This window comes from Trachypithecus francoisi, unplaced genomic scaffold (assembly GCF_009764315.1).
Source record: "Trachypithecus francoisi isolate TF-2019V2 unplaced genomic scaffold, Tfra_2.0 Lachesis_group13, whole genome shotgun sequence".
Classification (NCBI taxonomy): domain Eukaryota; kingdom Metazoa; phylum Chordata; class Mammalia; order Primates; family Cercopithecidae; genus Trachypithecus; species Trachypithecus francoisi.
In genome coordinates, this window is record NW_022681458.1 from 558394 (window position 1) to 571060 (window position 12667).

Consider the following 12667-nt stretch of genomic DNA (forward strand, 5'->3'; position numbering starts at 1 on the left):
TAGTTATCCTTGGCTGTGGGCCACTGTGAGTTTCTGTTTTTCTGCAGTGAACAAGTATTAACTGTACAATGAAAACTGAATTACATTTTGGATGAATTCCCTCTAAAAAAAAGCAGCAAGAGGAATCCTGAGAGATGAGCTGATTGGTCTTCCAGCTGCAGCATGTAACCCAATGGGCCTTTTTGCTCAACATGCAGGAAAGGACTTGGGGGGCCTCACCAGGGACAGCTTCATCCCCGGAAAGTTGAGGTGCTGCGGTGCAAGTGTTAAACCACTGTGAACGCATAATTTGTGAAATAATCATATAACTTGAAAAATATACATGTAACACTCTGTAAGGTAAAAAAGCAGAATACACACTTTGAAAGAACAGAGATCACTAGAATTCTATCATCAGCTCTCTGGAGAGTCATGATTACTTTCTATACCTAAAAATGAACGATAATGTAGAATTAGCTTCTTTACATGAGGCTGATATGACCGAAAAAAGCTCCCTAGAAGCGAAGCACCAACAGAACCTTGAGAAGCTCCACCTTCCAGCTGTGGACGAGAGGGCTCCGAGGTCTGTTTTGTTCAAGGAAGAAGCTCTACCTTCCAGCTGTGGACGAGAGGGCTCCGAGGTCTGTTTTGTTCAAGGAAGAAGCTCCACCTTCCAGCTGTGGACGAGAGGGCTCCGAGGTCTGTTTTGTTCAAGGAAGAAGCGCTCTACCTTCCAGCTGTGGAAGAGAGGGCTCCGAGGTCTGTTTTGCTCAAGGAAGAAGCTCTACCTTCCAGCTGTGGAAGAGAGGGCTCCGAGGTCTGTTTTGTTCAAGGAAGAAGCGCTCTACCTTCCAGCTGTGGACGAGAGGGCTCCGAGGTCTGTTTTGTTCAAGGACGAACAGGGGAAGAAATGAGGGTGAGAAACAAATGGCATCAGCAAAAGGTGCCTGACGGATGGGGCAGGCTGATGGGAGCTCAGGTGGGAAGTCCACACCTCAGAGCCTGTGAACTCTTCTCAAAGTCAGTGGTCCTCAATCCTGCCTAGAGCACCTTGAGGAATTTCTCAACAACACAACAACCAGCAGCAGGCCGGGGTACAGCTGAGTTTGAAAGGTTTTAGGCACCAGAGGGGAGTGGCACCCCAGGACAAAGTGGCTGGTGGTGGCAATCGGAAGAGGCCAGGAGCACTGCTACTTACAGCCCACAACAGGCCAGGTACAGCGCCCACCGCAGGGTGGGGTTTCCAGAATAGGGAAAGGGACACAGAGAACAAAGGGACTGGCAGAACACCAGGGGAACGAGGCAATCCCCTAGGATGGGCCCGTGTTGGGGAAGGGAATGTAAGATGGCATGACCACTTTCCAGAGCAATCTCACAGCATCCAGTGAGGGCTGATTCACACACATGCACGTGCTGACACCCATGAGAATGCACACAGCTACACAGCTGGTCACATCCAAACACTGGGAACAAACACAATGCTCACCAACAGGAACAAGAGTCAATTCTAGGATATGTGGGAAGCAGCAGAATGACCCGGAGCTGGCCATTTCAGTGTGGCCAAGCAGAACAGGCCAACAATGTCAGGGATTTCTGAAAGTATGACGTGACCAGAGGGTGTGTGCCGGGCAGCTGAGGGAAGGTCTAGAGGAGAACTGTGGGCCCTTCTGTCCTCTGGGGACTGCCCTGACCTGCAATCTACACAGCCTCAGCAGGAGCAGATGGACACCCATGGCATCCCATCCTCTGGTCACAGGTCCAGGTAGGGCATCTGACCAAACTGCTTCAAAGAATCCCTTCTCCTAATCGCCAGCCCTGGAAGAGGCTCATGTCTCCACTCCATCAGGGGGTTAAAGGTTGAGATTTAAAACCTGGTCCTAACCTGCCCCAGGTGGAAGCCAGCTACAGAGTGAGGATAGGCACACTGGTCATGAAGGCCCAGAAGAGCCTGCTCAGTGGAGGCAGGGCATGTTCAACACACACTACCCACCCTCTCCTCCTCCTGGTTCTGACCTCTTTGCAGGGAGTTGGGCCAAGAATGCAGGCATTTGAAGTTTCAGGGGAGGATGCGAAGAACTAAAGGGTAGTGGCAATTCGGGGGCAGTCAAGTAAAATATAGTACGGGTTGAGCATCCCTAATATAATAAGCTGAAATCTGAAATGCTTCAAAATTCAAAAAATTTTAGTGCCAACATGATGTTCAAAGGAAATGCTCATGGAACAATTCAGGTTTTGGATTTTCAGATTCCGGATGCTTGACTAATAAGCATAATGCAAATATTCCAAAATCTGAAAAAAATTCGAAACTCTTCTGGTCCTAAGCATGTTAGATAAGGGATACTCAACCTGTACAAACTCAGTTTTTCCAGCCTCCCACAAATCAAATAACAACAGAATCAAATTCTTTCCTGATCAAAAATGGCGGAGTTACACGGGTGCAAGTAGAACGAAGGGCTTCAGAGTTGGGGCTTGCAGCTCACATGGGTCAGCCACTGCCTGTGTTGCCTGATATGCGATCAACCACATCAGGTGCTAGAACTCTCAGGTGCTCAAGAAATGGTGTGCAAGTCCAGTGACCAGTCAGCAAGCTTCACTCCCACAAGCCTCTGCTGAGATCCTGAAGTAACTTGGTTATTCTCTGCTATACAACCACTGTCATGGCGTCTTCACTGGTACAGGGATCAACAGGATGACATTTCCCTATTCTTTTCCATTTGCTGGCCTAACTTCTTCATCAGTCGCCCTTGCTGTGTATTCTAACACACACTGTGACTTATCAACCTTGCTTGTGTATGTGTGTTAGGGCTTGGTGGGGGAGCTGGCTCTGGGAGTGCCAACATCACCACTGGGTAAGTAAGAATAAAAATGTCCACGTCTCTGCCATGCACCACCCTACCACATTCTTGAGCATCAGGGTCAAAGGAATAGATCAACTTTCCAAGACAAAATAACAGGTTTTAAAAGCTAGGGTAGAGTCACATAATAGCTTGGTATCCCAGAAACACGTAAGAGCTTTTGTATAAAACCTCTATTATCCCCAAATTTCAGAAGCTGAGTTACTTTTTCTTCTGAGGTCAGACCAAAATAAGTTCTAAGGCAGTTTATTTGCCATATTTAGGATGTTCGTGTGGGAGCAATGACAAACATCTGGCTACAATACTTTCTGGAATTTTGACTATTTCTTCCTGCCAGAATGAAAATATTAAGTTTTTACTGGAATAGCAAGTTAAAATCTTCTAGCATGGAACTTCGTGACTGAGAATTTGTCTTCCTACTTGTCACATATTTAACCTAAAGCCTCTGCAATTCTAAAGAAGAAAAGAAAAAGAAAGTCCATCCTAAAAACTGTGAGTATGTTAAAGAAAAGGGGAACATGAGAAAGTAGATGAACAATAATAAACAAAACCCTGGTGCTCATTAGACGCAATCCCCAGTTGTCAGCAAAGGCAAAGGACATTTGTCGCCGGGGCGAGGCCTCACGCCCTTGAACTGTATCCCAGGCTGTTCTTTTAATCATTACGTATCTCTTCTCCATAATACTAACTTTCAGATAATAGAAAACCTTTAAATCACATTAACTCCTAAACCTGAGAGTTAATTATGAATTAATGAGAGTATAATTGTTCTAGACACCTTACCCTCTAAAGAGCCTGGGAAGACTTTCTAGAATGGGGTCTCAATTATGCACCTTAACTCTCCTTCCACTGCATCCAGCAATGGAGTTAGACACTTTTCACACCTGGTGTGGTCTGAAGCTGAAAGTATTTCTACCCTATGACTTAGCACACAAGACAAGGCAAGCTGACATACAATTTTCAGATGGTTTTAAAACAATTTATGACTCAAAAACAAGATTCTTTAGAGCTAAGGCCAGAGTTCTATGTTCAAAATCACAGAATTTGTTTAATCATAAAAGCAAATCAAGACTTTACTAGATAAAAAAACTAGTCACTGACCTTTGATTAGCTAAATATCCCATTAATAAATGTCAAAATTGCTTAAAATAAAACATATTTGAAGTCAATATCCACAAATAGGCCTCCGCCCTAAATACATCATACAGATTTCTCTCTTGATCAAAAATCAGTTTACAAGTTGGCTTCTGGCTAGGTGTGGCAGCTCACACCTATAATCCCAGCACTTTGGGAGGCTGAGGCAGGAGGATTGCTAGAGACCGAGAGTTTGAGACAACCTGGGCAATGTGGGGAGACCCCATCTCTACAAAAATTTAACAAATTAGCCCGCATGGTAGTGCACACCTGTAGTCCCAGCTAATCGGGAGGCTGAGGCAGGAGGATCACCTGAGTGTGGGGAGGTCGAGGCTGCAGTGAGTTTTGACTATGCCACTGCACGCCAGTCTGGGTGATAGAGCGAGACCCTGTCTCAAAAAAAAAAAAAAAAAAAAAAATAAGCCGGGCACAGCAGCTCACACCTGTAATCCCAGCATTTTGGGAGGCCGAGTGGGGTGGATCACTTAAGGTCAAGAGTTCAAAACCAGCCTGGCCAACATGATGAAACTCCGTCTCTACTAAAAATACGAAAAAAATTAGCCGGGCATGGTGGTGGGCACCTGTAATCCCAACTACTCAGGAGGCTGAGGCAGGAGAATCACTTGAGCCAGAGGCAGAGGTTGCAGTGGGCTGAAATCACACCACTGCACTCCAGCCTGAGTGACAGCGAAATTCTGCTTCAAAAATAAAAATAAAAATATCATCTCAAACCACAATGAGATACTACTACACACCTACTAGGATGGCTAGAATAAAAAAGTCAGAAAATAGTTAAGTGTTGGCAAATATGTGGAGAAATTGGAACACATAACATTGCTGGCAGGAATGTAAAATGGCACAGCTACTTTGGAAAACAGTCTCGCAGTTCCTCTAATGATTAGACCTAGAGTTCTCACGTGACCCAGCAATTCTACTTCTAGGTACTCTGTCAGTCCTCTGCATCCACAGGTTTGGCATCCACAGGTTTGATTAACCAACTGATAATCAAAACTGCTAAAAAACAATGCGACCAAAATGATAAAAAGTAATAGTACAACAAGAGATAATAGAAAAAAAAAAAGTCAATACAGTATAACAAGTATTCACATAGTGTTTCCATTGTATAAGGTATTATAAGTAATCTAGAAATGAGTGGGCCGGGCGCGGTGGCTCAAGCCTGTAATCCCAGCACTTTGGGAGGCCGAGGCGGGCGGATCACGAGGTCGGGAGATCGAGACCCTCCTGGCTAACACGGTGAAACCCCGTCTCTACTAAAAAATACAAAAAACTAGCCGGGCGCGGCGGCGGGTGCCTGTAGTCCCAGCTACTCGGAGGCTGAGGCGGGAGAATGGCGGGAACCCGGGAGGCGGAGCTTGCAGTGAGCCGAGATCTGGCCACTGCACTCCAGCCTGGGCGACACAGCGAGACTCCGTCTCAAAAAAAAAAAAAAAAAAAAAAAAAAAAAGAAATGAGTTAAAGTACACCAGATGGCCAGAGGCAGTGGCTCACGCCTGTAATCCCAGCACTATGGGAGGCTAAGGTGGGTGGATCACCTGAGGTCAGGAGTTCGAGACCAGCCTGGCCAACGTGGTGAAACCCTGTCTCTACTAAAAATACAAAAAATTAGCTGGGTGTAGTGGCGGGCACCTGTAATCCCAGCTACTTGGGAGGCTGAGGCAGGAGAATCACTTGAACCCAGGAGGCAGAGGTTGCAGTCAGCTGAGATCACGCCATTGCACTCCAGCTGGGTGACAGAGTAAGACTCCGTCTCAAAATAAATAAATTAATTAATTAAATAAAGTACACCAGAAGATGTGTATATGCAAATACAATACCATCTTTTATATAAGGAATTTGAACATCTATGGATATTGGTATCCTCAAGGGTCCTAGACCCACCCACTCCCGCTAAGATACCGAGACAACTGTATCTTCTCAAAAATGAAAAAATACATCCACACAAAAACTTGTACATGAATGTTTACAGCAGAATTATTCATAATAGCCAAAAGATGGAAACAATCCAAGTGTCCATCAACTGAGGAACAGATAAAATGTGGTCTGTCCATACAATGAAATATTATTCAGCCATGAAAAAGAATGAAGTACTGCTACATGTTACAACATGGATGAACCTTCAAAACATACTAAGTGAAAAAAGCCAGTCATACAAGACTACATAGTATACGATCCTATTCATATGAAATGTCCAGAACAAGGAAATCGATAGGGATAGAAAGTAGGTTACTGTTTGCTTAGAGCTGAGGGGAAGGGAGATGGAGGTTGAGGAGGTGACAGGTAAAAGATGTGGGGTGATTAAAATGGTCTAAAATTGACTGTGGTGATAGTTGTACATTTTTATGAATATTAAATACCAACGAATTTTATACTTTAAATGGGTAAATTGTATGGCATGTGAATTACATCTCTATAAAGCTGTTAAAACATTTCAGCTCCATTTTATCCACCAACACTATTACATACTGAACAGCTTCTAGCTTCAAACCATCTTGACTTATCGGTGGCAACAATAAACAAGCATGCATTTCTAGATGTAGAGAGAAAGCATTGCGAGAATAAATATGCATGTATTTCTAGATCTAGAAAGAACGAGCTGCAAGAAAAAACAAGCATGTGTTTCTAGATCTAGGGGAAAGTGCTGCAAGAATAAACACGCATGCATTTCTAGATCTAGAAGGAAAGAACAGGAACAAAATACAACCCTGTGCTCAATCACCTCCACTAGCTTCTCTGTCAGCAGTTTTTGCTCTAGAATCATTTGTCATTCTTGTGGCAGTCTGCCTTGACAGAAAACAAATTTTCATTTGTACACTCTGGGAGATGGGAGATATAAACAGAACTCGAGACTTACAGAGCTCAACTTTCTGAGGAAAACATAAGGAAGACAGCCAGGGCTTATTTGTTGCGGACATACATAAAACCACTCACCACAGATTATACATGGACAGACAGCCATGGGCACTGAGGTCTTCAGGCCAAATCGGTCTGTATTTTCACCAAAGCAAAAAATAAACATTTTAAAAACAACAAAATGTCAGAACTTCCCCTGTGTTAAAAAGGTTCCTGAAATGTGAACTTCCAGCATCAACTTGGGGAATCTGCACAGCACCACACGATGCCAGTGTTTTCTGGCCATGTGAACACAGAAGCAGCTCGCGCCTTTCAAGTTTAGCATCAGCTCATCTCCCTGGAAGAACACCGCTGATTAAGACTTAAGTGAAAAGATAATGCAGTAAACAGACAAGTAAGATAGGTGCATACGGCCAGAAAACCCCAAAACAAAACAAAATTGAATCCCTGAGGTTAGAAAACACTGCAACAGAGGGAAAAATTCAAAACATTCTTAAAGTCTGTTAACCAAATCTAACTTTTGATTTCATTCATTTAACACATGTTTACTCAGCAAGGCCCTGTTCCAAACACCAGAGGAGCAGAAGTAGATATAACACAGCCTTTCCTTCCCAGAATGTGCATTTCAGGAGCAGGGAGACAGCAAGCAGGCACCAGGATGTGGTGTCTTCACCAAGACAGACCTGCCCAGCCAGGGGTCTCACTGCTTAGTGCACCCGACACCCGGTAGCCGAGTGTCTGCCTCAGCCTACAGGTCCAACAGCAAAAACCACCTGACCACAGTATGTCTCTTGGTTCCAATGTAAAGGCAAGAGGCAGAGAGACAGAATACGAATGACACAAGTGAACAAATGACAGCAAGACAGTGATGGTGAGCTTGGGTCAGACAACCAGCCTTGATCCAAAAACAACAAGGAAGAGGGGGTGGGACAAGCCTGCCTCTGTGGGGCTATGCAGGGGGGACTTCCCCAGGAGGGGACTCTGCCCACTCAGGGCAGGCCCCACTTACCAGCCCATTGACACCAAACCTTAGAGTGGCACAGACAATTGCACTTCCAGAGGCTGTATCCTGGTATACTGGCAATACCTGTCAGGGTAGATTACAAAAAATGCTCACCGATTCCTGGCCGCTCTCCCACCAAGGTGCCTCCACTTCTCCACCCCTAGAATCAGAGCAAGCCTGGTAGCCTGCTTTGATTAATAAAACGTGGCGGAAGTGACAATGGACAAATTCCAAGCCAAGAGCCCAGGGACACTGCAGTGCCCACTTCTGGACTGAGAACATTTCTGTGACCACAAAAATGAGGCCAAGTGGGCTGGAGGGAGAATGAGATTCTGCATGTGAGGTTCCAACCAGGGTGCCAAATGTGTGGGTAAGGCAATCCCAGACTGCCCAACCCTCTGAGTCAGCCCACTAGAGCCTCCAAACCAACACATAGACCTGTGATTTAAGCTCCACGTTTGGGATGGTTTGTTACTTAACAAAGCTAACTGATGCAGTTGTGGAGGACAGGGTACTTGGAAGCAGAATACAACCGACTTATAATATATTGAATTTTAGCTCTCCCTAAAGGTGTGTATCAGCAGGCAACACAATGTAAAAAATACCCCAAGCTGGCACAGTGGCTCACATCTGTAGTCCTAGCTACTTGGGAGGCTGAGGCAGGAGGATCACTTGAGTGTAAGAGTTAGAGGCTGGCCTGGGGAACATAGCAAGATCCTGTCTCTTAACAAAAAAAAAAAGTACCCCATCTAACACAGGATATTCAGAATATGCAAGACCATTTTCTTTTTCTTCAAACAAAAGTTCTTTACTTTCTGGTAACTGCCAGATATATCAAATACCAAATATGAGTTATATTTAACTGAAACAATAATCTCAATTTATTAAAACTGACAAGCTCTAAATATTGCAAAACTTTCACAAAATGGCATCTCTGATTTCCTTAGGTATAAAATGACTCATACTCAGTAAAGGTGAATTTCTCAGAGAAGAATTTACATCTTATTTATAGCTCAACAACAAATGTGTGCTTTTTTCTTCTGGGTCCTAGTTTTAGTTGATAAAGTCCAGTAGGCAGAACAAAAAAAAAAAGAAAAAAAAAAAAAAGAGACACTCTAAAAGTAAACCTATTAGTACAATTATTTTTCTTTTATTTTTTTTTCTCTTAAATTTTGCACCTGTTATAAGCCTAGACTACGGTAAACGTGTTTATTGGAGGATGGCTACATAGTGGAAATTCCTCCAAACACTTGATTGAAAAAGATTTGGGAGCTCAATTAAGTTTCCAGACTTTAACCTATTTCCTACAGGAAAGTCATCCAAGAGCTAGTGAAAGCGCAGCCGACTGCTACTCTTCAGGGTTCAAAGGCTGCGCAGCTTCAGACCTCCTTCCCTGCACCAGAAGTGACGTGGGAAGTTGGACAGACAGGTCCTACCAGTTTCAGTTACCATGGCCCTGATGAAATTATCTTTCACTTCCTCCTCAGATAAGAGCTTCAGAAAAGTATCCGGGTCCCCTGAGTTCTCACACCCTCCATACTTGCCTTCAAATAACACTGAAGGCCAGAGACCACCTTGCTCAGAGCTTCACTGCCCCACCCACCAAGCACCCCCTCCTGTGTTCCCTCTTCCCTCCTTCCCAACCCATGCAATGCATTCTGCAATAAGGTCCACAGCTCAATAATAGTTTTACTTTCTGTGTAGCATCTTGACTCCTCAAAAGAAATTCCCAAGTGTAAATAAACCTCCTGCTAGAGTTTAAATTCATTCTCTTGTCCTTAGTTTTGTGCCATGAAGAGCAAGAAAAGCTTCTAAAGCTGTTACTTGAAAGCCAGAAAAAATTAGAAAAAAGAGAATGCATTTGTGTATTACATATGAAAATAAATAATTTTAAAAAGAACTTTTGGCTGGGCACGGTGGCTTACACCTATAATCCTAGCACTTGGGAGGCTGAAGCGGGAGGATCTCTTGAGCCCAGGAGATTGAGGCCAGCCTGGGCAACATGGCAAACCCTGTTTCTACTAAAAATACAAAAATTAGACAGGCGTGGTGGTGCATGCTTGTAATCCCAGCTACTCCAGGGGTTGAGGAGGGCGGATCACTTGAGCCCAGGAGGTCCAGGCTGCAGTGAGCCATGATTGCGCCACTGCATTCCAGCCTGGGTGACAGAACAAGACCCTTTCTCAAAAAAAGAAAAAAAAAGAGTAAAAAATGAATAGAATAAATAAAAACAACTTTCATGCTAATAACATGTAGAAAAACAAAGTTTTCTAATACATCACATGAACCTAAAAAATAGTGTTACTTAAATATTGATATATGCATATATTCTTAGTATATTTAATTGTTCTTGCTAATATTACCAGTGCAATCTTCTATAAGGGAATTTTCAAAATAAAAACTGTATTATCATTGACTTAGAAAAATAAGTTATATGTTAACACCATACAACACTTCCTGCGTGACAGGCTCTGTGTGTGGTGTCTGCTCAATCCTCACACCAGCAGCTCTGGGAAACAGGGATTATAATTGTCCCCATGTTTCAGAATAGGAAGCGGACACACATGGAGGCTAAGTGGCATCCCCTCATCCAGGTGGCCCGGGCCTCGCTGAGACCAGGTGGCTAAGCTGGGAAGGTCTGGGTGTACCATCTGGCTCCAGTCTGCACCTTCCAGCAATCTCTTAGCCAGCCTCTCACGAAAGAAGAGTAGAAAGACCAAACTATACTACAATTTTAAACAAAAGATACGACAATCCACTTTCCAAATAAAAGGAGAAATTCAGATTTACCGTTTCTAAGGATTTTCTCATGTGTTACCAAAGTCACTTTTGGTCAACTTAATATGCAAAGTCTAACCAGCAAAATGGAACTTGGTATATAATTTGACCATTAGAAGATATAACGAAATATGCCTCCAAAAATCATGCTTCTTACCTCAATGTCAAATATTTCCACGGTGTTGTCCAGCAGCTTTACTCTGAGGTGCAGGTGCTTCTCTTGCATTCTGGGCAACAGAGTCTGCCCAGGCTCAAGGGTGCTAACTCCCACAGGGGTCTGGGCACCCAAGCGTGTCCCTGCAGTCTGCAGGACTCTGTATGTTCCTTCTATCTCTCCCATTCTTCACCATCTGAGTGAAGAAAACACTAAAATGAAAAAAAAAAAAAAAAACACACACATGAAGGAATTATCACATTTAGGTATTAAAACAAGGTAAAAAAAGAATTATCGGAGACATGGGAATCCTCTGTATTATTTCTGCAACTTCTGTAAGTCTTAATCATTTCAAAAGAAAGCGTTACAAAAGATTATTTTCTACTCAGGCACTCATAGGTGGAGCATAAAACAACAAGCACCACCCTCAATAACAATATTTCTGAATGCTCTATGAGCCAGTCACACCCATTAACTCATTTAACCTGTTAGACCTCACGAACGAGTGACATCACCACCACCCATCTAGCAGAGGCAAGAGAGCCCAGGGCTGCCGCACCAACCCTAGGCTGTCCACTCCCTTAGCACACCTCTCTCCACCAGCCCAAACAGTTATTGTGATGATGATCCTTTTTAAGTACTAGATGGTGCCATTTCTACCAAACGTAAACGGGCTCCACAAAGCATAGCACTAATGTGTGTCAGGCAGTGCACAGTAAGATCTTAGGCATTCGAGCAACTGTTCTTCCCCTCTGCTGACTTTATGTGGAGTAGAAGACTACCCCAGCTGAGGAAAAATGCCAATAAAGGAGATGAAAACAGCCAGGTTTGTCTTTGCCAGCCTTGTACTCCTCGATTTTTCTAACGTGTCTTGCCAGGGTAGAGCGGGTGCCACCGGTAGTCTGGGAAGTAATTTCATGTATGGCACTGAATGACAGTCTGGATAAGGGTAACAAGGACTACATGCCTGGTAGCTGGAGGCACCTGCCCTTGGTCAGACCCTTCCCAGCTCCTGCCCATTCTCACAATAACCCCCATCCTCACAATAACCCCCTCATCACTATCCACAGCCCACTTAACAGATGACAATGAGGGCCCAAGCAGGTCAAATACCTGGCTCAGGGAAGAGCTCATGTCCTTTTCAACTCTCCTTTTGTGCCAAGGGGAAGGTCTCTGCTTGCAAGCTATTAAGTCTAACAGGGCTATTCTCGTCATTATTTGTTTAATGCACTGTAGATTTTATTTTTCCATTCAAATTGGGTATATATTTTTTAAAACAGATTGTATTATGTATATGTGAAGTCTGCAACATGATGGTATGGGATACACAAAGATAGTAAAATGCGTCTTCATTGTTTTTAACGAAGATCAGCCTAGTATTAACTACTAAATACTTAGTATTAAGTATCAGCTAGAATTAATAATACCAGCTTGTTTTTAATTGTGTTTATTAATTATCTATTATTTATGGCAACTACTCTTGTGAAATGTCTTATTTATGTTTAAAAATCAATTTTTACATATTTAATACAATAAAACATAGTACGGCAAAAAATATGGCAAAACTGGTGGAGGTGAGATACAAATGCTGGGTGTTTAATCAACAAAGAATGCAGCACTGCACCCATTATTTTATCTCATCCAATCACTCTCAGAGTCTTCCACTAATCCGTAACCTTTTAAAGAGTTAATCTCACTCAATTTCTAGTCCAGTCCCCTTGCGTGCCAACTTAATTGCTCCTAGTCTCCCAGCCCTTTCCTCTTTTTCATGCTTGTTTTGTCATCAAGACAAGCAAATCAAGAACTCCTCACTTCTTTTGGAGACAGAGTCTTGCTCTGTTGCCCAGGCTAAAGTGCAGTGGTGCCATCTTGGTTCACTGCAACCTCCACCTC

At 43.5% G+C, this 12667-nt stretch overlaps 1 protein-coding gene across 7 annotated transcripts in view; it reads right to left on the minus strand.

Moving 5' to 3' along the window:
- The window catches only part of FARP2 (FERM, ARH/RhoGEF and pleckstrin domain protein 2), a 147552-nt gene that overhangs the window by 119707 nt on the left and 15178 nt on the right, over window positions 1-12667 (minus strand). For 5 of the 7 annotated variants that reach the window (XM_033229477.1, XM_033229473.1, XM_033229478.1 and 2 more), the window contains exon 2: window positions 10778-10986. In XM_033229477.1, the coding sequence (XP_033085368.1) occupies window positions 10778-10960 (183 nt within the window). In that variant the 5' untranslated portion in view covers window positions 10961-10986. The remainder of the gene's footprint in view (window positions 1-10777; window positions 10987-12667) is intronic. The other 2 variants (XM_033229475.1, XM_033229476.1) reach the window with 1 other exon arrangement.